Source organism: Pseudonaja textilis, chromosome 1 (assembly GCF_049901715.1).
Source record: "Pseudonaja textilis isolate UNSWEBS1 chromosome 1, rPseTex1.2, whole genome shotgun sequence".
NCBI lineage: Eukaryota > Metazoa > Chordata > Lepidosauria > Squamata > Elapidae > Pseudonaja > Pseudonaja textilis.
Genome location: NC_141990.1, coordinates 153593228 through 153619249, shown reverse-complemented (window position 1 = coordinate 153619249; position 26022 = coordinate 153593228). Strand labels below are relative to the sequence as shown.

The 26022-nt window shown below is 41.3% G+C and overlaps 1 protein-coding gene across 1 annotated transcript in view; it reads right to left on the bottom strand.

Moving 5' to 3' along the window:
* The window catches only part of PELI1 (pellino E3 ubiquitin protein ligase 1), a 72172-nt gene that overhangs the window by 1635 nt on the left and 44515 nt on the right, over positions 1–26022 (bottom strand). The window contains exons 2-6 of the mRNA XM_026712856.2: positions 16733–16874; positions 11604–11733; positions 7578–7679; positions 1340–1537; positions 1033–1221 (exon numbers count right to left, since the gene is read on the bottom strand). Of these exons, the coding sequence (XP_026568641.1) occupies positions 1033–1221; positions 1340–1537; positions 7578–7679; positions 11604–11733; positions 16733–16803 (690 nt within the window). The 5' untranslated portion in view covers positions 16804–16874. The remainder of the gene's footprint in view (positions 1–1032; positions 1222–1339; positions 1538–7577; positions 7680–11603; positions 11734–16732; positions 16875–26022) is intronic.

The window sequence follows — 26022 nt, the reverse complement described above, 5'->3', positions numbered from 1 at the left end:
CTATTATGTCTAATAGTGGAGAAACCAAGTAACAACACTGAAATAAGTGAAATATGAGAAACTTCCCTGCAGAGATTTGAACTTAAGAGAGTAAGGGAATAATTACAGGAGTGACCCTCCATGAATGAAATTAATAAGCTTCCTTTCATAGTAGTGAATTCTCCAGCTATCAGTTTAGTTCTCCATAGGGAGCATCACAAGGAGGAGTAGAAACTCACATGACCAATCATCTAGTTTGGGAAGATGGTATTGCCTAAAACTGGAGGCTGTGGTAAAGCAAAAGCATGCTAAAAGATGAAATAAAATTGTAAATTATGCTTCTTGATTCAGGCAACCTTCCAATACACAGGGAAGAAACGAGAAGGGGAAGAGAAGCCAGGAAGAGCCAAAGGTGCAATTCTCATGCCCCAATGCATTTTTACCAACCCCCACCCTTACCCAAACTTTGCCTGGGATCCTGATACTCCCTGCAGGATAGCAACACCCTTCTTGTAACTCTCTGCTCCTGGGATCCTGGAAGGGAGTTGGTCAGCAAAAGGAAGGGCTTCTGGAGATTCTTTGTAAGTAAGCATTCCCACTGTCTTCACTGATCACTCTTTCCCCTGGAGACAGCACTTTCCTTCATCACCATTTTGCTGGATGCACCTATCCCATCTACCTCCTTTGCCGTCACCAAAAACAGTGGGAAAGCCTGCTAAAGCCAGTCCCTGCACAGCCCAAGGCAGGCATTTCTCCACACAACCAGGCAAGAACCCAGTGCACCTCCCATATGGGCAAATCTCACCAAGCCAACAGAGAAAAGGGAAAGCAACCCTTCCCAACCTAGCTAACCATTCCCTTCAGTGTAGTTTGCAACTCCTGCACTGAATCAATACAGAAAAAGGCTTCTCGTCACATTTGGAAGCAAGTACTTAAACTAACCTAATTTTGTGTGATCAGGTTGGAAAAAATCTCCCCTGCTTCACCAACTGGCTCTCAATCTCCACGGGAGTCAGTCACCTGCTTGAGAAAGTCTGTCCTTCTTGTACTTACCATTTTGCCCCTTTGCTGAGCAGATCTTGTTTCGCGAAGACTGAACACATTCCCACATACAGATATCTCTCTCCATACCCCTGGCTTTGAGTCTTCGGTGAACCCATTCCGTGGATGCATGACAAGGACTCCATTTGTGGTTAATCCATCCATTTGTCCATCAGGTGTTTTCCACTTGGCAGCTTTTTCCTAGAGGGAGATAACAAATGACTAAAAACTGCTTTGTAGTTCTTAATATTTGAAGTTTTTGAAAGCAAACTGAATTTTTACATTTGCCTTGAGCAGTAGAGGGAAACAAGCTCCTTACCCCTAAGAAGATATTTTTGGAGGAGTCAAAGCCGGCAGCATATATTCTTGCTGTGAAAGGTGGATTTCGTTCACATATTATCCTGCAGGCAAACCTTGATATGGTGCTTTGGACAGACTGAGTCTCTGAGTTGCTCTGGCTTCCAGGAACAGTATCTGTCACTACAAAATCTATAGGACTTTCTGTTGATCTCCCAATCTAGCAAAAATAAAATGAATTTAGATTTGGTTATTGAAGTAATTATAAAGTACTGGTATTTGTATCAAACCAAAATGGAATCTTTCATTTATACACATATACTGCAAACATCCAATGTTTTGAAAACTACACACCTGTTATTTCAGCATTAAGAACCAGTTAAAAGAATGTAGAAATTTGAAACAGGCCCAAAACGGGCCGAAAACAGGACATGCAGGGGCATAGGGGGTCCACGCACAGCCCCTTTGTTTTTGCCCTCCATGGCCTACTGCAGCACTCCATGTGGCCTGTTTTCGGCTCGTTTTGGGCCTGTTTTCAGCTGGCAGAGTGCTGCAGGAAGCCATGGAGGCGTATGGGGGGGCATATGGCCTATTTTAGTCACCAGAGGCACCACGGGCTGGTTCCCTTGATATTTCCAGGCTGGTCTGCGGGCCTTGAGTTTGACACCCCTGCTCTAATTTCTGATATGCTGTGCATGAAAAATAATGGGGTTTTTTTGGTAACTTTTCTCAAACCAAGTACAAATTTGTGCACCACAATATGAGAATGAGAGTAAATTACAGATTTAATTAAGTAAATATATGCAACATAGATATTTATGTATTTCTTAAAGTATAAAAACTAGAAATAGCACATCATGTAAACACTTGGAAGGTGTTCTTCAAGTAATTTTGGACTCCTGGCAACTGTTCTCTCTACTTTTCTTGGCAGCAATTTTCAGAAATGACTTGGCAGGATTTTTTCCCCCTCTACTGGTAAGAGAATTGATTGCCTCAAGGTCACCCAGCTGGCTTTGTGCCCAAGGCAGGACTTAATTCACCATCTTCTGGTTTCTAGTCTGACACTTTAACCACTATACCAACTGGCTCCACACATACATATTTAAAGACTATACTATAAACTCACTGCAATCAATATTTTGTAAACATTTAAGTTTCTTTCTTTCCTTGAATGTGGTATCATAAAACAAGAAAAAATTAGAAAAAAAGAAAGCAAGGCATAACATAAAAGCATTTAGATCACCCCCTCTCTTTCATTTCCCTCATTCTTTTCTGCATGTATCCTGAAATTATATAAAGTTTATTTTTTTTAAATAAAGTGGATAACAATTACGGTCATACACAGACTGAAGCTCAATAGATATTAATTAAGCCTTTATTGGAAGCTGCAGAAAAATAAATTTCAATCTGTTTCAGAGGCAGTAGGGAAAATCTTTTTTTTTTTTTTCTGGACAGGGGAGGGAAATGTATTCCATTGGTTTTATTATTTGTTTTCTATAGATGCCGATCTCACAGAAGCAACCTGGCAAGTTTGCAATCAAGTAGATAAAAACAATGACAAACATAAGATAAAACAAAAATAACAACATAGTAGCCAAGCTTCACATATAACCATCAGCAAAGCCAAGAGGCTGTGCCAAGTTTTTAGGGCCTTATGAAAGGACAGGAGGGTCAGGGCTAACTTAATCTCAAGTGGAATGATGATCCTATAGGTCTGGTGTCACAGCACAAAAAGCCTTCCTCCTGGGCCATGTCAGCTGACACTCATGCCCCTCTGCTGGACCAGGTGGAATGGGCAGAAACAACATGAGAGACAGATTGTCTGGCAAGTAACCTGGTCCCAAGCCATAAAGGTAACTACCAGCACCTTGAATTGTACTCGGAAGCACACTTTACCAGTTTTGGAAAGATTTTTTTTTTTTGCAAGTAGAAGGAAAAGAATTTCAGAAAGCATCAAGAGAACACAGAATCCAACCTGTTTTGGAAAGGCAGGTCCACAGCAAGTCAGTTATCTTTGCAGGACTTCCTGCCTGCTGTTCTAGGGTGAAGAAACACAAGCTCACAGCCTAGTTTAACTTCAGCAGCACCACTGCGAGAGAACTCTGATCCCGTGGAGCTTTGGGTCTTTTGTGCTATGGCAGCAGCAAGCAATCCTCACTGCTCCAGCTAAACTGAGACAACAAACTTGTGCAGAACTCTAAGTGGACTTTATATAAAAGTTTTATGGTGACTAAATTTGTTATTTAGTTTTAAAATGTAATATTAACTATGCTTTATTTTTGTTTTATTTTGTTAAATATTGCCCAAATGTATTTTAATCTGGTTTAGGCCCTACTCAGAAGAGTTGAGAACTACATGTGGTCTTTGAATCTGTGTTTGACAACTTTTGGCCTAAGACACCACCTATATTCAATATATCTGGAATTTAAAATTAAAATTACCTAGTTGCACCACTATTCTTTGGATAGTATACAGACAGAACATATGTAGCCTATATAATGCAAGGTAAATGCAGCCTTTCTGAATGAAAACAATAGCCTAACAAAAGCTTATTGTTTTTGGTTAAACACAGAAAAACTTCGTGTGATAAGGGAACTGGCACTTTTCACACCCAAACCAAACATTGCCTTCAAAGAGACAACACAAGAATGAAGCAAAGCAGAACGTATTTCAGTGCAGCTGATTGAGTCCTTGTGTGTTACAAAGATATTTGTGTCCTTATTCCATTGTTAGTGTTGTTGCCAACACAGTTGACTTACAGCCACAATTGAGCTCAAAATTTATGTTGTTAAATGAAACATTTAAGTGAGCATTTTATGACGTTTCTTGCCACAGTTGTTAAGTGAAGCACTGCAATTGATAAGTTAGTAACCCGATAGTTAAGTGAAATCTGGCTTTCTCATTGACTTTGCTTGTCCAAAGGTTGCAAAAGGTGATCACATGACCTTGGGATAAAGCAATGGTCATAAGTATGAGCCAGTTGCCAAGCATCTGAATTTTGATTACATGATCGTGGGGATGCTACAAAGGCTGTAACTGAAAAAAAGGTCATGTCACTTTTTTCAATGCTATAACTTTGAATGGACACTAAATAAACTGTTGTAAGCCAAGGACTATCTGTAAGTTGTCTAAGTAGTCTAACTTAATTACATAATAAGTTGAAAGGAACAAGGGGACTTTTTTATAATTCACAATTATAGCTACGATCTTTGTAAACTGTTGCCTTTCACTTTCACAATCACGAAGAAGTAGTTGGAAGTATTCAACCAAAGCTTTTTAAGAATTGCTTTTATAATTCTCACTGGATTTGCATCATCTTTCTCTTCCTTTCCATTCCAAAGCATTTAAGTTGGTACTTATACCTGCCCTATTATAAAGCATTAAGAGTTAAGAGCTTCCAACTCTTAATCTGGTTTGGAAGAACCAAGAGTGAAAAGTTTCACTTGTTTACTTCTCTCACATTCTTCTTCGAAGACGCAGTGAAGCTTTAGTTATGTACTTGTATAGCCTCAGCAATGCACTCAAAAAGATCCAAAGTGGGTATTTGTTTTTAATAAATATATTGCTTTGGGTTATTTTACATGACTTGCTTACATTGCTCAAGTTTCTTACCCATAAAAAAATGACTATGCTAAGTAAAGTAAAGCTAAGTAAATGCCTCTTTTTGATATGGCTCTATTCTATATGCAAGGTTTTTTTTTAAAAAAAATCCTGGGAATAGATGAATATTTTGAAGGCTGAAGTGACTGATTTCAGGAAAATGTTTACCAATTTGTACTTTACATAGTATATCCTGCTAAGTTTCTAATGCAGCAGTATACTTCAAAACTAAAACACTGAGCACAAGAAAATGTGTTTATAACATTAAGTACACCGCTCAAAAAAATAAAGGGAACACACAAAATAAGACATCCTAGATCTGAATGAATGAAATATTCTTATTATATGCTTTGTTCATTACATAGTTGAATGTGCTGACAACAAAATCACACAAAAATTATCAATGGAAATCAAATTTAGCAACCCATGGGGGTCTGGCTTTGGAGTTACACTCAAAATTAAAATGGAAAAAAAACACGACAGGCTGATCCAACGTTGATGTAACGTCCTTAAAACAAGTCAAAATGAGGCTCAGTAGTGTGTGTGGCCTCCACGTGCCTGTATGACCTCCCTACAACGCCTGGGCATGCTCCTGATGAGGTGGCGGAGGGTCTCCTGAGGGATCTCCTCCCACACCTGGACTAAAGCATCCCCCAACTCCTGGACAGTCTGGTGCAACGTGGCTTGGTGGATGGAGCGAGACATGATGTCCCAGATGTGCTCAATTGGATTCAGGTCTGGGGAATGGGCGGGCCAGTCCATAGCATCAATGCCTTCGTCTTGCAGGAACTGCTGACACACTCCAGCCACATGAGGTCTAGTGTTGTCATGCATTAGGAGGAACCCAGGGCCAACCACACCAGCATATGGTCTAACAAGGGGTCTGAGGATCTCATCTCGGTACCTAATGGCAGTCAGGCTACCTCTGGTGATCACATGGAGGGCTGTGCGGCCCCCTAAAAAAATGCCACCCCACACCATTACTAACCCACTGCCAAAATGGTCATGCTGGAGGATGTTGCAGGCAGCAGAACGTTCTCCACAGCATCTCCAAACCCTGTCATGTCTGTCACATGTGCTCAGTGTGAACCTGCTTTCATCCATGAAGAGCACAGGGCGCCAATGGCGAATTTGCCAATCTTGATGTTCTCTGGCAAATGCCAAACGTCCTGCACGGTGTTGGGCTGTAAGCACAACCCCCACCTGTGGACGTCGGGCCCTCATACCACCCTCATGGAGGTCTGTTTCTGACTGTTTGAGCACCCAAATACACATTTGTGGCCCGCTGGAGGTCATTTTGCAGGGCTCTGGCAGTGCTCCTCCTGTCCCTCCTTGCACAAAGGCGGAGGTAGCAGTCCTAATGCTGGGTTATTGCTCTCCTATGGCCTCCTCCACATCTCCTGATGTACTGGCCTGTCTCCTCGTAGCACCTCCATACTCTGGACACTACACTGACAGACACAGCAAACCTTCTTGCCACAGCTCACATTGATGTGCCATCCTGGTTGAGCTGCACTACCTGAGCCACTTGTGTGGGTTGTAGACTCCGTCTCATGCTACCACTAGAGTGAAAACGCCGCCAGCATTCAAAAGTGACCAAACCATCAGCCAGAAAGCATAGGAACTGAGAAGTGGTCTGTGGTCACTACCTGCAGAACCACTCCTTTATTGGGGATGTCTTGCTAACCTCCTATGCTTTCCACCTGTTGTCTATTCCATTTGCACAACAGCATGTGAAATTGATTGTCAATCAGTGTTGCTACCTAAGTGGACAGTTTGATTTCACCGAAGTGTGATTAACTTGAGTTACATTGTGTTGCTTTATTTTTACTTTGTGTTCCCTTTATTTTTTTGAGCAGTGTAGTTAAATGGAGTTAGTAAGTAGCTAATTCCTAAATAACTTATCCTTATATTGAGGGCCTTCATAGCTGACAAAATTAACAATCTTTGCAGATTCTTGCCATGATAGTACAATCTAAGATGACTTTATACTTTACTAAAACATAGCTATTTTTCTGGAAACTGATTTTAAAAGACTGTTTGCTTAAATGTAAATTGCAATATGTGGGAAAGTATTTTACATACACGCACGTACACACAAGCACTAGAAAGAGAATTCTCAGAAAGCATGTAATAAAGAATCCAAAAGAAATAATATGCATGAGGAATATATTATGTGAATATATTATGTGAAAAATATTAATCTAATTTTGATCAGATATGTTTTATCCAATTAAAACAAAAGTCTATCATTTAAAAGCTAGTATTTTTTTTTAAATAGACAAGCTATATATATTTAGGCAGCAAGTTGAGGGGCTAAAGTTTACTGTGAATTGAGTAACTTAACAGCAGATGTTGACTGACTGTAGACAAACAAGATCAAAACAGAGTTCTCAGATGTTCACCAAATGGATTTTTGTAATAAAAATGAACAGGAAGTACTTCCTTCCTGTTTCTACTAGCCATCTCTAACCTTAAATTCCCAGGTCTTTAGTTCAGGGAATAGAGTTTTGGAAGTTTTACCAGTGTACAGTAAAACTTTACTTTCTATTAGTACAACCACGATATTATGTTTCTAACATACATTTATACAATTTTATCCATATTATTCATCATTAATTTATGCAGTTCCCAGCACATGAATACTTTACATAGAATACCTGAAACATATCAGTGTTGCTGTCATGGGTATACTCAACCACCACTGTTTGCACTCGAGACAAGGTATAAGAAATGCTGTGCTGGTCCTTGTTGCTTATTGCCTAGTAAAAAGGGAAAAGAGGGGATATTTCAGCAATGTAAAACCATAAACTATATTGATTAGTAAAACTTTACACTAGAGTACAATCCTACTAGGTGAAATAACTCATGATTCGACATGGAAAATTTACTCCCATTTGATCTTACTTCCCCTAGTTATGTTATTTTAGTCAATAAAATAAAACAAAACCCTATAATTACTATAACAATCCTATTATATGTATCTTCAACTGTGATATTGAAGAACATGCACAATCAGGGAGTTGTGGCAGTTTCTTGGAAGAAAACTTTTAAAGATCATCTTCATAGCTAACCCTCAGCTTTTGTAGCTGTTCTTTTGTAAATGCAACAAAACCAGTAATTATTTGCATCTCTTCCCCACGTTTCCATCATAAAGGCAGTTGTTCTTCTGAGCAATTCTGCTAAATAAGCATGTTATGGTTGTTACTAATGCCATCTAATCTAAATATGTTGGTCCCTCCCTATTCTCATGCTGTGAACCAGTCACTCACAAATTGATGCCCTGCAATATGACTAACATCACTCTCACTCCCGCCATGTGGCCACTAGCTGTGACATTATTCATTACAAAGGAGACTTGAATAATATATATTTACCTACTCATTTTCTCCTTTATTCCTCGTGCCTTTGTGAAATTGAAAGTTTAGAAGATAGCTTTCTGAGTTGTAGATTTTACAAGAAATTCCAGCTCATAATAGAAAGAACCCAGGCTCTTCAGAGGCATGGTATTTACAATTTTTCCTAAATGATAAATGTCCTGAAACAATGCAATAGCTACATTTTTCACTCTGTTCAGACCCAATAACTGAAGTAAGTAACTGACTTAATCTTATTTCGTTGTACTGTCAGATTGTATATGGTTCTCTTAACTTTTATTTTCTGGCCTCAGACTGTAAGTTCACTCATTTATTCCTTATTGTGCATATTGTATAGTTTGGTCTTGTTAAATCAGTGTATCTGGATAACTTTGTGTTAAATAGGAATACTACACCTATTTCAGGCCAAAAACATAGATAAGGCTCAAATGCCTTATGTATTACAGAAATCAAATGATGTTTTCATGCAAGTATTTATTAACAGGGAATTTAATGCATGATTACACTGATTTGATGCCATTTTATTAGATATGTTCTATTTGTAACTATGTGAGAGAAGGAAGCAATATGTTAATGGCAGAGGTTCATACAATGGCTGATAAGGTCATAGCTCTTTACTTTAGGTTGCTTGCATTCTTTATATCTACCCCATGACTGGCATACTATAGGGTTTCAAATAGACAGGTTTGCTATCTATCCAAATTACTATTAATTTTTGGTTCCCACCCACTTCTGGCACATATTGGTTATTTTGAAGTTAATTGTATTGACAGCCCAAAGCATACTGAGTTCAGACTTCTGTATTATAAGCCTTCATTTTGCTCATTTTGAATCGCTATGGTATTTTGAGAAGTCCATCCTAATCCATACATCACACCAAAACCGTGTTTTACTATTGAAGGAAGGTTCATATAGAGGAATTTACAATGGGTGCAATTCTCATGTACCACATTTCTTATACAGCTCAAACAACTTATATACACTGTACTAGTTTATGCCAATAGCTGGAAGGCACCAAATTGAGGAAAACCAATGAAGGTTATCAGGACTCAGACTCCAAGTAAAACAGTCCTCATGAAATAAATTACAATGAGCATATTTTATTCAACAATGGGAGAAATGCTATGGCCGTACTATCTCCAAATACAATTCTGTGACATAAACAAAGGACAAAAGATCACAAACATGTTGCATGCAATTTGTATGTACTCTTGTGCTTAAGAGTCCCAGCTCTTTCAGAAGCTCCTATAAAGACTCTTCATTATTTTCCAGACCAGAGACATATGCAAAGCTTGCATTTGAAATTAGTATTACTGGCCTCCTGTTGAGCTTACTGAAACTCTGACCGTACCGATGCTAATTATGTGCAGGTGTGTCACTACAAAACAATGAACTGTAGAGAAACTTTTTTTTAAATGCATGACTGATGTATTCAAGAAAACAGTCCCAACTGGTCTCATTTAATCTTTCACAATAGAACATATGTTGCTATGAGATAAGCCCATTAGTCATGGCTACTGTTAGCCATATGTTGGCCTAGACACACTGAATGATTAAGATCCTCAGGGCATTCAAATGTCACAAAAATGAGGCACCAAAAGATGAGGCCCTGAACATGATGGGTCAACATTGCCTCCATCCCATCCTCTCAGCACACTGGGGTAAAGAGGAAGTTTTAAAGTTAAACAGCTTTTTTAAAATGTGGTGATCAATACATTAATTAGGCAAAAGAGGTGCTATTATGAAGCAAAGACAATGGAAATCCCTCAAAATGGGGAAAGAGCAGATTATAGCAGATTATAGCAGATTTTAGCAGATCTGACAGCTTAAAGCTATATGACCTGGGCTGTGAGAGATGTTGACTCATCTATAGCTGGCCAGATGCCACCACAGATTCATCTATAGCTGGTCTTTGCCACTATGAGCTCAAGCTTATAGTCTGAAAGATGCAGTAAGAAGAAAGGGTCTTTTGTCAGTAAAGGCTTCTCCTTTAGCAAATGGCACTGAGCTTTTCTTTGGAGAGTTGTCCTATCTAGAATTTCTTCTCCTGTTACCACTATTATTGTATTCATATTGTTTGAGCCCCATTATAGTATACCATATATTAGTATCCATGCCTCTTTTATGATTTGTAGGATGGCATAAACACTTAGGATAAATAAATAAGAAACAAATTTTAAGATAAAGGAATAAAGTTATATGAGAAATACGAAACAAATATTTACTTAGTTTAAGCATCACTAACCAAAATAATAATCTTCATCCCTCATTTCAGCAACCAAAGCTAGTAAAAATGAGCCCTACTATACGCAAAAGTTACTCCAAAGTACAACCAATATGACATTTACATATTGTATTAATGTATATGAAGATTTTTTTTATAATAACAGGAGTTATTTCTTATCTACATATGAAATAATTCTAATACTGTACTATTCTGGTTTGCAGACATGATATTTATTATTTATTACCAACACTGGCCTTCAAGACTTACACACTTCTCTCTTCACATGCAATCTGGCATCCCTTGTGATGTTTAAATATTGGCATGCAAAACCTAAGCTGCTTAAAATATACTTATTACAAGAAGCTATTTTAATAAACCATAGTTTAACTATGGATTAACCTGTTTAACCACTGCTTTTGAGGTTGAACAATATGATAAATGACACTCAACAAAAGTTAAATTGTTCCTCATGAAGAAAAGGAAGCAAAGAGATGGGCAGAAATTAGGCATAATTTAATCACAATAAACAGAAAGATACAATGAAATTCAAATGCAATACATACTCGATCAACAGTTTAAATGGGCTTGCTTTCTTACTATCAGCATTCCAGAAGTTCACGATTTACCTATCAGCCCAAGCATCAGAAAGGACTGAGAGAACTGTTTTAGACAGTACTTCTTAACCTTAGCAACTTTAAGATGTGTGGCTTTCTGGAAGACATCTTAAAGTTGCGATGTAGAGAAACGCTGGGTTAAGATGACTATGAGGCACTAGATGACCTAGTTCTGGTCTCTACAATTTTCCAGAGAGTCAGAGACTCTTTTCCCAAGAGTAAACTCTGCCTGTTCTTTAATATGAGGCAGGATAAGCAACATGAATTTCGATCAACTCACTGCACTTAGCAATTATATATCCATTTATCCATCATCACCTGACCAAACAACCATCTACTATCAGCTTCAACATAATGCCTGCCTGATGCCATCTTAAAAAAACATACAATTTCACACACATGCACACAATTTCATTGACAGAAATTGCTGTTAATTTACAGTGGTAGATCCTCATTAATCAAGCTTACCTTGGCTGCCTGAGGTGTACAGGCAATATGCACCGTACTAGGTTTCACCCCATTTGCTTTAGGTCTTTTAAATAAAGCAAACCTACTTTTTCTTCTTCCTCTATCTCCATTTGGCAGGGAGCCATTATATCTGTGGAAAACAGTGCAGGAAGAATTGAAGAGATGGGAGGATTATTAGGTGATAAAGGCTCTGAATTAATTTGTACATAATTCCATAATGTTGTAGAACTGAATATTTTAGAAATAACTTTCTAAATATTTTTAATACATTATTGCAATATACATCATACTTTTTAAGTATATACATCATACTTTTTAAGTCATACTTTAGAGGTATGTGTTCTTACAATCTTTGTGTTCTTTTAAGGGATTAAAAGAACACAAAGATTGTAAGAACACATACCTCTAAAGAAAAAATCAGGCAAATAACAAACTACAAAATGTTGGAGGTTACTTCAGATGGATGTAAGAGCCAAATAGGAAAATGGGCATTGGTAGAAGTTACCGTGAACGCCCTTTCTATCTCTGCTGCAAGAGAGCCCAGGATGGGTTGGCTCCTTCCTATGACGTCAATTAGCTGAGTCTGTACTAAGATATAAAAGCCAGTCCCCGGGAGAGACCCCAGCTTTTGGCGAGATACTTGACAGACTGAAAGGTGTCTCTGAAAGCCCAAAATAAATACAGAAATATGTCTTACCCTCTCCGGATGAATCAAGGGAGGGGCTGAGCTCTCTCGCAGCACAGATAGAAAGGGCGTTCACGGTAACTTCTACCAACGCCTATTCTCCTCCATGCTGCATCGAGAGCCCAGGATGGGACATACCAAAGCTTGCATGTCCTCCGGCTCATCACACCAACTGTGGAACCACTCGTTGAAGCACCCATCTGCCGAACGCTGCATTTGCCAAGGCAAAAGCATCCAGACAGTAGTGTCTGATGAAAGGAGACGGGGATGTCCATGTGGCCACACAACAAATCTCCTCCAAGGGCGCTTGGGTCGCCCAGGTAGCAGAAATGGCTGCGCTTCTGGTAGAATGCGCCATCAGACCTCAGGGAACCGGAAGGGCTGCTTTGTAGGCCTGATCAATGCAAGACCTGACCCACCTGCTAATAGTAGAAGAGGTCTTGTGCCCCAAGTGAGAAGGGAAAAAGGAAACAAACATGGCTTCCGACTTCCTGAAGGAGCAAGTGCGCTTAATGTATATTATAAGAGCCCTTCTTATGTCTAGCATGTGCCACTGCCGCCCTAGGTCATGGTGTGGGAGAGGACAAAAGTCAGGCAAAACAATGTCCTGGGACCTGTGAAACCAGGTGTTAACCTTCGGAATAAATGAGGGGTCCAGATGAAGAGCAACCCTATCATCGTGAAAGGAACAAAGGTCCTGTCTGATGGAAAGAACAGCAAGCTCAGAAACCCTCCTGGCAGAAGTGATGGCAACAAGGAACACTACCTTCAGAGTCAGGAAACGGAAAGACACTGTCCTAAGGGGTTCAAAGTGGGGTTTTGTAAGGGCATTAAGGACCATATGAAGGTCCCAGGAAGGATACCTGTGAACCACCAGAGGGTGCAGGTTGGAAGCCCCTTTCAAAAACCTCCTGACTGAAGTGTGATGGGATAAGGAAGGAAGCAAATCCCATGAAAGGACCGAGGAGAGGGCCGCAATCTGCCTGCGTAAGGTGTTGGGGGCCAAACCTTTCTCCAGCCCATGCTGAAGGAAGCTAAGAACTTCTGCCAACTGGGCTGAAGCAGGAGAAAGACCCTCCCTGAGGCACCATCGGGAAAAAGCCTTCCAGGTGGCATCATAGATGTGCCTTGTAGGAGGTTTGCGAGATGCCAGGATAATTAGGATGACCCTTTCTGGAAGTTCAGCCTCCTCTAGTAGCTGCTGCCGCTCAAGTGCCACACGGTCAGATTGAACCACTGAGGCTCTGGGTGGAGCAGGGCCCCCTGGTGAAGGGAGATTAGATGGGCTGGGATCCTCCACGGAGAAGCCATCGATACGTTGACCAGGTCCACAAACCAGGGCCTCCTTGGCCAATAGGGTGCCAGGAGGAGGAGGAGGAGCTCCGCACGTTCCTCCAACATCTTCCGAATTACTGCCGGAATGATGGGAAGTGGGGGAAAGGCATAGAGGAGACCCTTGGGCCATCTGCACTGAAGAGCATTGGTCCCCCACGCTACCTGGCAAGGAAACCTGGTGAAGAATCTGGTGACTTGGGCGTTTTGAGGAGTGGAGAAGAGATCCACCTCCGGTGTTCCGAATCTGAGGGAAAGATCCCTGAATAGAGACGGAGGAATGGACCATTCTGCCTGGTCGATTAGGCTCCTGCTGAGCCAGTTGGCCTGGGAGTTGTCGACCCCAGAGATGTGGTCCGCCAAGATCAACAACAGGTGTTTCTCTGCCCATAACCCCAACCATAGAGCCTCTCTCATGAGGGCTTTGGACCTCGTCCCCCCTTGCCGGTTGACATAAGCCTTTGTGGCCATATTGTCCATAAGGACTAGAACATGAGAGCCGGTCACTGATTGCCTGGAATGCTTGAGAGCCAGAAAAATGGCTCTGAGCTCTAGCCAATTTATGGGAAGGATCTGCTCTGATCTGGACCAAACGCCCTGAGCTATCTGGCCCTGCATATGGGAACCCCAACTCAGGAGGCTGGCATCAGTGGTTATCACTAACTGTCTGGGTCCCTGAACAGGAGTCCCCTCCAGATTGACGGGGAATGCCACCAATTGAGAGATCTCCTTGTGGCTCGGGAGTCACTTCCTCTGGCGACAGCTTGGCAGTGACCAAGGCCTTGCTGAGTAATGGCCTGAAGAGAGTAAGTTTGAAGACCAATGCAGAGGATATCTGCTCTGGGTGAGAATCCTCTTCCTCTGAAAGATTTTGGTCAAAAATCTCAAACTCTGAATGAGAAGAGTAACTGTGTTCAGATGGTGAAGGCCTTCCTTCCTCATCAACCTCCTCCCATTCTGGTAGAGAAGAATGGACCCTGAGGTCCTGAGGCCTGTGTAAATCAGGATGATGAGGCAAGGAACTTATAGATTGAGAAGGAAGAAGGGCCTGAACCCTTTCCAGAGGTTGAATAATTTTCTTGAAGCTTTCAGCCAATCCCTGCCTAATGGCTGATGAGACTACATCTTGGATATCCCTGTGCTCAAAGGTAGAGGCAGAAGGCCCACTGCTGTGGGAGTGAAGGTGGCTTCAGGCCTAGATTGAGGGGAGGTTCGAGGCCTGGAGGGAGGGGGAGGAGCATAGGGCACAGAAGCCTGTTGGAAATAAGGCCCAGATCTGCTTAGATCCTGAGGATCTGATTGTACAGCAAGAGCCTCAGGAGACCAGGATGGAGGATGGAAAGGCTCATAGATAACTTCTCCTCCCCTGGGAGGGCTTGGTTGGGGACCATGAGTATCACCTGAAACATACTGTAGTTGTACTCCCTTCTGTTGAATAGTTCTGTTGAACTGCCTCTCTAGAGCTGCATGTCTGCACTTTTCTACCCTCAATTCAGCCTGAGTTGCCTTCTTAGGGGCTAGAGCCTTAGCTTTGATTTTAGCAGCCACCTCCCTCTGGACTGATTGGGTGCATTGCCTACGTTTTTTTCTCTTATTGGGCTTAAGAGACTGTTCCACTGGGGGGGAGCTCTGCCTGAGCCTTATCTTGCTCCATTTGCAGAATAAAGGCTTTTGCGTTGGAAAGAAGCTGTTTAGAAATCTTTCTATTAAGCCCCTTCGGGTATAAATGGCCCCTGGGCTTACAAAATGGCCGCTCACCTCGTGGTGGAAGGCTTGAATCCAACAGGGCCACTGGCTACAGGAAAACAGGCTCCAAGATTGAAGAATCGCTCCTTAGGCTATACAGAGCCGCGAGCGAAGTCAGCAAAGGAAAAACGCAGCAACCAGCTACACAATCAGCTGGCTTGCCCTCTTAGCAGTTTGCCGATCATTTTTACGATCGCTCCAAACCGCAGGCGTGGGGAAGGTCTACAGACGCTGCCCAGCTTGCCTGCACAGAGCTCTGTAACGCTGCTCCCAACGTTGCAGGAGAGAGAGAGCCCTGCTCTCCTGGAAGAGCAGCTGCCCAGATCCCTTGGAGCTGCTTGAAGCGAGGAAAAAAGTACTGAAGATCGCTGGTGATTGCTATTTAACAGAACGCTTTCAGAGACACAGCTACTGACTGAAAGGAGCTGAGTCAAAAGCTGGGGTCTCTCCCGGGGGCTGGCTTTTATATCTTAGTACAGACTCAGCTAAATGATGTCATAGGAAAGAGTCAACCCATCCTGGGCTCTCGATGCAGCATGGAGGAGAATGATACAGCACTTTGTATTGCAGAATTGCAGTTATACATTTCCTATTTAGCAACCAAATTATAAAATATTTGCAAAAAGCTTTGTCAGAAATAGATTGTTTTGATGGTTCACATCCAGTGATGTTATTGTAAAAAACCCTGGACAAATCAAAATTTTTCAAGTTATATACTTTACATGAGTATTTTGTTAAATCTACTACATATTAAGTTTTATGCATTCCTAAGACTTACAACAAACAGGTTCAGGTATATGAATGCAGAAATCAGATATTTACCTAAAGTAATAGGAACGCCATACCCTTTTCAATTAGTTTTCATTCATTATATATTCTGTATAATTTGTAGCACAGAGAAAATTGAGCCACTCTTTTATTTTATCTTTATTTTAAGAATAAATCTCCTGTGCTGACAATTAGTTTAGCAACAATTATTGTAAATACTAATATATAAATGTTATAAATGCCATTCTAAAGTTAAGCCCAAATGATTTCATAGGGGGAAAAACTTAAAACCTGCACTCAAATTTCTCTTAGTGAAATTTGATGAAGCTTAGAAATGTTTGGTTGCATCACATACAACTCAAAAGACTATGTGGGCATGATCTAACCCTGATGCCTCTGACGCTAATGTTGGAACATTTCAGACTGATGCTAATGTCAGTCTGAAATCAGGATCCCAAAACAAGCTGCACTGCAAGGAACTGCCATGTTTCAAAGAATCACATTGCAAGGAAACAAGGAAAACAAGAAAAAACTTTGGTTTGCAGGATTAACTAAAACTCCTCTTTTAGAAGTTCTGATGTCAGTGCCAGATACTTACCCCAACACAATCAGTTCACCATACTTCACTGGTGCTTTTGATGGATGATTTTCTTGATCAGGCGAAAACATGAGCCTAGTTAGATCCTTTTTCTCAAATTCCACTTCTCTAATCAAGAATCTTGGCACACTTTTGTCATTTCCTAAACAAAAAGAAATAAATATGATGGAGAATGCCACATCTTAGAATCTGGTATTATGTAAACAAAATCCACAATCTATAAAAATTTCAGCAGAGATTCCTAAAGTATTCTGTTATCACTTGCTAGATGCATAGATCGCAACATATAGCTGAAATGACAACCCTTCCTAATTTGCTTCAAGTAACAGGGGATGGGTTGAATTAGTACATTAGGAGTCCTTGATTTATCATTCATTCAGCAACTGTTCAAAGTTATGATGGTGCCAAGTGAAAGGACGTACAAATTGACATCCAAACTTACAGGCCATTGCAGCGCCCCTTGTGGTCCTGTGACCAGAATTTGGGCATTTGGTAGCTCACCCATACTTATGACCACAAAGGCACTTCAGCTCCCTTCACCTACTTATGTTCACCCCATTTCTGTCCTTTTTAATGTTCTGCACAGAGGCATTCCTTGGCAGCATTAGCGCTGAGGCTGAATTAGAGGCCCAGGGCCTTCAGCAGTCTCAGCCATCTGCCACAGCTCCCAGGCCTCTACTTCAGTCCCAGTCCCAGCCTCAAGCTGCATGCCATAGCCAGCCAGTCCAGTGCAAAGCCCCACTGCCACGCGCTCCACCGACTGCTGTATCCAGCTGACCTTCACTGTGTTTCTCCTCCTCTCCTTCCCCCCTCACACTTTTCATTGGCTGCCCATGCCACTTCCATAATACAACTGCTGTGCTTTCACCTCAGGCGCCTCTTGTTCATTCCTTCTTTTTCTTCATGGTCTCCATAGCCAACAATTACCATGACTGCCCAGTAGTGCAGTGAAAATAAGAGTGCCAGTCAATGGGGAAGACAGTGGTTACACCCAATGGAAAACAGCTGCAGGTTGGCTCAGGGAGCCACATGTAAGAGAAGCTGAGCCAATCCTGGCACTTTCCCACTGTATGAAGCCACTTCCTACATTGCCTCTTTGCAAAGAGCTCCTGAACTAGGCTGGCCGGCCTTGTGGTATACCCCCCCGCCCATTTTTGCAGTGCAAAATCAGCCCCATATGGTCTAGGAGCTTAGTGCGAAGGGGCACTTTGGCACACTCCAGCCTCTTTAAGGTGCTTCCCTTACCTCCCTTTTCTTTTGCCTTGAAAATCCAGTTGCGTATAGCCCAGAAATCAGGCTTGGCATGCCTTGCCAGGAAAGGAGTATGAAAATGGCAACTAAAGTCAGCTGGAGCAGCAGAGAGCAGACGGCAAGGCCCAAAAGGGCAGAGGGGGAAAGGGTTAGGTAGGTGGAAGAAGTTGGTGGCAGTGTCAAACTGTTTGGGACGTCAAGGACCAAATCTGGAATGGCTTGGATTTGGATGGCTATTTGGCTAATGATTGGTAAAATTTGCTCAATGACGGCAATGCGAATTGTGGGGATTGCAGTCACTAAGTGATATAATCATACAATGCCTTGCTTTGTGATTGCTTAGCTACCAAAATTCTGGGCTCAACTGTGGTTGTAAGTCAAGAACAGTCTGTATTTCAATGAATAAGTTTTTTTTTAAAAAAAAACAGAAAATATGCCAATTTAAAAGCAAAAACAGTTTTTACTTCTTCTCAAACACAACAACATAGTTTTTCTTTCATATTTACTGTCTACCAGCATTAATTCGACTGTATAGGACAGAACGTATAATAAACAAGCATTAATTCACTATGCATTTTTCTGCTCTCATGTATTTAGAAGTAGTTCTTTAAATTACGACATTAAGTTTGAAGAAGCATTTTGCTCTGAAATGAAAATCTGTGCACAATGAAAGTCTGGCAAGGGGAAGGCAGTCTTTTGACATACCAGTAAATGCATACCATCTGATTTACATGGGTGGTCACAGATTTACACTCCACTTTTCCTCCAAAAGTTTTATAACTCAAGTCAGTCCAAGCTTGAATGATTATAATCTGTTTTACTGGTGGTCCAAAGAGGAACAAACATTTCACCCATTGTTTTATCGCTTCATATCGATGCATACACACTTGTAAATTGTATTGCATATGACTTTCTATGTCCATGAACCATCAGACCTCCCCACCCCTTGATTTTAAGTTCTAAAATCAGAACTTAACCACTTAACCATTAGAACAGCAAGTTCGAATTTTTCAGTCTTACTGCTACATACCACAGCACCCTCAAAGTGGTAAAGTCTACAATTTAGGATGGAGAGAATGACCACTATTGCAAAAGCAAGCAACGTCAAAGGTGTTACAAAAGTGCCACTCAATTTCACAGTGGAATGGGGAAGTCAACCCACATTAATACCATACCAAGAAAAATGTCTCTAGACATCTTGCTTAGATGTGCAAGTACCAAATTAAAATCTTTATTATAATATCTCCATTTGTATATTTAGTACTACTAGATCTATGCCTTAAAGATTCCGTTAACTAACACTAGACTGAATCAGAATACCATTTTAGTAAAATGATGAAAGACTGCTAAAAAGATGTTCTAAAACTTAATAAAACTAACCCTCAACTTACAACCATTTGGGACTGGAATTTGTGTTGCTAATCAATGCAGTTCTAAAGACTACATCTCAGTTGCCATCATAACTCATGGTTCATTAAGTGGGAAGTGGAACAAATCTCAAAATAAAGACTGTGGAAGTGCCACGGGAGGAGTCCCGAGGGGCCTGGTGCAGATAGGGAAGGGGAGTTGTCGCAGCGCAAGTTCAGGGTGACCAGGGAAAGAGAGGTGTGTGCATGCATACAAGTTGAGGGAGATGGAGGAAAAATTTGCTGCAGCTCAGGGGCTTCTTGGTGCACTGTGGTTCTGGGGTTACAAGAAGTCCAAGCCACAGTGTAGCAGAGCATAAAGCACAGCCACAGCTGCACAGCACAAAAGGGTTTTTTTTTTGGCCACCCCAGAGCTGCAACTGGGCTTTGGGCGCAAAGGAATTGGCACTGCCTTGCAGTGTGAAGCTCAGCCTTAGCTGGGTCCAGCAACATGGGTCAAAGGGGCCTCTTGCCACCTGGGAACCCAGCTCAGTCCCTGCCACAGTCACCCTCGACATTCTGGACTCTGAACCCCCAGCATTTCACCACCCCAGCTGACATGTGCTTTCCTCTTGCTCCCGCTGACAAGGCATGCCCAACCCGGCCCTTCACAACCAGTTGTAAGTCTCTTTGTTTAACAGTACCATACTGTAACTTCAAATAGTTAATGAATAAATGGTTGTAAGTCAAGGGCTACCTGTAGGAGTAAAAAAATTAGAATGCTATAATTTGCCAGATCAGTTCATGTTTTTTCTTGGGGCTACAAGGGAAACACTACTCAATAGATCAAATGTTAAACTCTCTGGCTTCAATTATTACATTAAATTTAGATAAATTTAGATTTTAAATTGATCCAAACATTTTAATAATATGTTGCATGCTACTGAAACTTTTAAGGATTGATTCCCCCCACCCCAAATAGTTTTCTGATAGTATTGCAATTAAGATTTTTTTCACTTTGAGAGCCCCCAAATTAGGTATACAAATGTGTAAAAAAAAATGCCCCATGGTTTATTTTGCTGACTGATTACAAGCAAAGATGCTGAACACTACATAGCTTTAAAATCAAGCAGGGACAAAGAGCTTGTTTTCTGAACCTGGCAGACTTCAGGCAGGAAAGGCTGGGAAGGAATCTATTATAAATTTCCCCCAATGTAGGGTTCTCTAGGTGTGCTGAGTTTCAAATCCCATCATTTTCAATCAGTGTGTTCTCAGCATTCTTAAGGGTGTCAGCCAGTTCTACAAAAACAGAACTGGTAAGACAGCAAGCATTGTCATTTATGCAAATTCTCTTGTTAAAAAGTTTACATGGGTTTCAGACATCTTTTTTTCTGATATAATGGCTCTACCTGTACATAAATTACTCTGATCTATTCCTTATGGCCATTAAGAAAGGGACAACAGTGTGCAAGAAATAGAACCTCATTTCCATAAGTTATACCTCACGATTTCAAAGTAATCAATATTAAGAGTCTTATGCTAGGGCAATGGTTCTGGGAGCTTACAACCACATTTGGTTTATAATATAACCTGTTCTAAATATTAAAATTGGCCTTAACTTCAGAAAAATAGGCAAGCGACTAGGATAAAAAGCTAAGCAAACTAAGCAAAAGCCATAGAAAGAAAAGAAATAAAAAAGCCACAGAACACTTTCCAATTATGAAAGAGCAACAGCTGATCCTCTTCTGAGGAAACCACACATCATCATATATTTTATATGTGATGTTCTCAACTTCCCACACACAGATTTTCAGAATTACACATATTTTTGCACAGCTATTTAAAATTTGTTAGCGTGATATTATCATCTTCCAGTAAAATTTATTTTTAGCGTCAGAATAGTATGGCTACCTACTATGTTTCAATTCCACCCCACACCTCATCCCCTAATTAACAATGTCCTTGAACAGTTATACATATTCAAGCCATTTCAGAGCTTTAACAAATAACAATTATTACCAAATGAGAGTAAATTACACAAGGCTGTCTGAACAGCTCTCTCAAAGAAACGTAAAAGTTCTTTTGGTTCCTGAGTCCATCAAATATAGCTAGATACTTCTTGAAAAAAGGCATCTTTCCTTTATTGTACTGTGTTTCTCCAACAATACGGCCTCCACCAATAGGAAGGCCCAGCATGATTTCTAGGCATGAGGTGAAATTAAGCCACACCCCCAAAATTTAGGCCTATTTAAACCATGCGTTTCCCTGCCATTTCTCACATCGTTTGTTAGAACTACACGAGGTGAAGAGAAATGGGGGGAAGGGAAGGGGGGGAGAAAACTTGCCTTTAGGAGGGCCATTGCAGATAGCCTAGGCTAGAATACCCTGATCTACTACTGATAGAACATCAGCCGATATAAGCTCCCCGAAGGCAGAGTCACCAGCTGCTTCTATTGGCCGGTAGAAGCGACCTCGGGGCGAGTGCCCATGTGCACTCCCTTCACCACGAGGCCATTTCTATCGGTCAAAGGAAGCAGCTGGTGACTCTGCCTTTGGGGAGCTTCCATCGGCCGATAGAAATGGCCTCGTGGTGAGGGGAGCGTGCATTAGTTGTCTTTGAATCTACCAGAGGGGCAGGAGAGAAAGCACACGCATATCTGTGTCTGGATAAAAATTGTGAGATTGCGACAGAGGGAATGGGAGAAAAGGCCTTAGCCCAAATGTGTTCTTGTTTTGCTTTCCTGCCCATTCTCTGATCAATCTCTCCACGGCAGCTTTTGGCCTAAAATCGCCCAGGTCTCGCTCAGCTAAAGGAGAGGGGAGGTCTCCAAAGACCGTCCCTAACTTCTGCCATTTGAGAGGACCAAACGGAGGCATCGCTGAAGTTCTCAGACTCCCCACAACTGTTAGCAGTGCCACCCGTGAGCTGTGGCAGGATTGCCTCAGATCATGTGCAGAGTGCCTTTGCCGTTCAACTCCCCCCCACGACTCAAGGTTCATACTAAAATTAGGCCTTTCCAACCAGCCCCTGCAAATATTCGTCCCTCACCAGAGCAATAGAAACGAAGGTTTAGCTTCTCTCCGGCCCTTCTTCGCTCCAGTTCCCTCCTGCCCTCCTGTGCCGCGGCAGTGACCCTTTCACACTCACCCTGCTTCCCTGCCACATTACCATGAGGACTGCTCCCCCATCTCCTCTCGGGAGCCCATCTGATCTCCCTTCTAAGAGCAGCTGAGCTCTGTTGCCTCCTCTTCTCTCCCGGCGGGGCCCCCTCGCTCCCCAAACCAGCGGCGGCAGCAGGTAAAGGGAGGTTGGCTGCCCTGGGACTTTGGCAGGTTGCCCAGAAAAGGTCTGGCCTGGGGAGGGGAGGGCAGCGGTGGGAACCCCGCAGATGCTGAGACCTTACCTTGTCAGAAGGGCTTGGCTGATCCGGTGCAGGGACGAGGGCTAGCAGGGGTGATGTTTGTGTGTGTGTGTGTGTGTGTGTGTGTGTGTGAGAGAGAGAGAGAGAGAGAGAGAGAGAGAGAGAGAGAGAGAAACTCAGCTTGCTTCCCTTCTGCTAAGAAAAGTTTGCAGCTGCTCTCCCATGCGCACTCCCCTTGCCACGAAGCCGTTTCTATTGGCGTTTTGGGAGCTTCCATCGGCCGATAGAAACAGCCTTGAGGAGAGTGCATGTGCGGGCAGCCACACCTCACCCTTTGGTGACTCTGCCTTTGGGGAGCTTCCATCGGCTGATAGAAACAGCTTCGTGGCGAAGTGAGTACGCGTGGGTGCTCACCCCGAGGCCGCTTCTACCAGCCGATAGAAGCGGCTGGTGACTCTACCTTTGGGGAGCTTCCAGTGGCGGCCTCATGGAGAGGTGAGTGCACATGGGGCACTCTAGGTGGAGGTGCGCGTGGGGGAAGAAATTAAGTCACCCCCCAAAAGATGTCCTGTTTTGGGGGGGGCTCAAAAAAAAAAAAAAAAAAAGACCCGGCCTTATTTTATGAGAAACACGGTATTTCCCCAGTATCTGAGCATGTGACAATAATAATGAGTTAATCTAATCCTTTGACCAGCTGATTCATTAAAGCTGCATGTTGCATCTTGATATTATCCTTCAATTTATTTCCTTGAATAAATGTGAGTTCTTTATAATTCTATAGAATAGTCCTCTTTTTCAAAATATATACATAATTGGGACTTGAACCTCCATCGCTAAGTGATGCTTAGTTAAAGGAGTTGTGTTTGATTTTATGGCCTTTTTTGCCATAGTCAGGAAGCAAATCACGTGGTTGTTAAGCAACTCTAGCTTCCCCCAGTGATTTGTCAGAAACCCTCTGGGAAGGTTGCAAATAATGTGACTCTGTGATGTTGCAACTATCATAAATGCCTATTGATTGCAAAGTGCCCAAATTCTGATTACATGACTGTGAAGATGCTGCAATGGCGGTGTGTTTGTAAATCAATTTTTCAGCACTGGTATAGCTCTAAACAGTTGTTAAATGAATGTCATACGCCTAGAACTATCTGTATCATGTGAATGACATCCATGTTGGTTAATTTATGAAGTTCCCATTCAAAAAGCACCATTCTATCCCTGATGTGCCATCAAATGTGCATCTGATCTTATGCATCATTAAATTTAGCCACATGCATTTCTATTTGGGAATCAATTTTACTAAAACCACCAGGGTTTTAATTTGCTCCTTGAAAATGATGGCTCAAATTTGAAATAATAAATAATTCATTTAAGTTTCCGAACAATCTCCCTCAAAATATAATTACAACATCATACATCAACAACATGATAGAAAGAGTAGACACAAATATATTTTTCTATTATTTTCCATTGTTTTTCCAGGCCTTGATTAAGGAGAAGAAGCAAACCCCTTTGCTTTTGGTATCCTTTTGGTCTTTTTGATTATAGGGTTGGTCTTCTTGCCAGCTGTATTCCATTTCCATATATATATATCCATTTCCATACACACACACACACACACACACACACACACTTACATACATATGTATGTATGTGTGTACACACACACATACACACACACACATAAATTAAATAAATTAAAATTTGATTAAAAACATGCTACCTCTGAGAAATAATAGTGGATGATATATTGTGATGATTGGATTTGAGAAAGTTAGATGTTACAGTGGAGAAACTGAAAACAGAGCTGCATTTTATTCAACTTAACGATATATTGTAGACAATAATTGGCTTCAGTTTAATTTTACTTATTTAGGCTGAATCCAGACTTTCTCAAAACTGGAAGTACTTCAGTTATTTGTTTTTAGAAAAGGTAGTGAAGGTATGTATCCAGGTCATTTTATGCAATAAATTATTTCTACTTTCAAATATTATTTCAACTCAACTCAAAGAAGTCAACTCCAAGTTCTTTCCCCTCCCCACCCCATTACAGCTGTAATCCTAGAAATTATTTAAAATTCATAACAATTTTAATGGAGTTTACTTGCCACCACTATTCACTATCATTTAGAAAACAATCTAGAACAAGGGTCCCCGGTCCGTGGTCCGCAGCCTGTTGCGGCCACACAAGTGGAAGGTGAGGGTGGAACGCTCCATTTGTGAAGAGGCGTGTGCGTGTATGAAACCATCCCCTCCCCCCCATCACTATTTCTGCAGGTTCACAGAGCCAGAAAGGTTGTGGACCACTGATTTAGAACACAAATTAGAAAGATAAAATCTGCTCCTGTGTTCCTATATCTTTTACAATCAGTAATGTTCTTAATTTTTTTCAGGATCATTGAGCAAATTATAGGAAAATTTCTTCTGCTGAGTTCTTTGGCCCTTCCTATTATGTTCCTGCTTATCCCATATATAAAATATTCACACTGTGCCAGTGAAAAAAATGGAGCGGAAGGGGAAGCCAGGCATTTAAAAATAATAAAAAAGACAGATAAAATATACACAATCCTCAGGAATGTTCCAGGCAGCTCCAGTCAGTCTTACTTTGTGTCTTTTACTTTAGCTACTGGGCTTATACATGACGACTTGAAAAGGAGACTGGTCTGATTTATGCAAGCTGGATAAACACTTGGATGTTAGAAAATTTTGCTTAGCTGCATCAAAGGTAGCATCTTGCTTACTTTCCTAAAATTAATCTCAGACTCCAAAAAGGAAAAGGAGGAAGCAGAGGGTGTAGTATACCAGTTTCCTAACAACATAGTAACTTGTCAGGATTGGAATGCTAGAGAGGCTCTTCTATTTCCTTGTCAGTTTGTGTTATGTAACTGTACCAATACACACTACACGATTTAGCATTTACTAGACAAACAAGCGTTCTTCATTTCCCACATCATCAATGACTCTCTTATGCGGTATTTTTTAAAAGGCAGGAGCACCTCAGGCATTTCGAATCACAGAAATATAACATTCATCCATTTCAATAAATATATACACACCCAGTGATCAGAAGCTATGTGTAGTCCACACTTCATTACTGAAAAATGCTTGACTTTAAGAAACTATCCTGACTGTTCCCAGTTTTGTGGGTTGAATGTTCAGTTTCTATACATAATGATTCTGCACACAGAGGTAGTTTATGTGTGTAGAAGGCAAAGTTAATCAGTGAACTATAGTTCTAGAAAGAGATGTACTAGTTTGACCAGCTTTTCCAACCTTACATCTTCTGAAGTCCTATCCAACAAAATTCAATTCCATAAGGTTTTACATTTAGGCA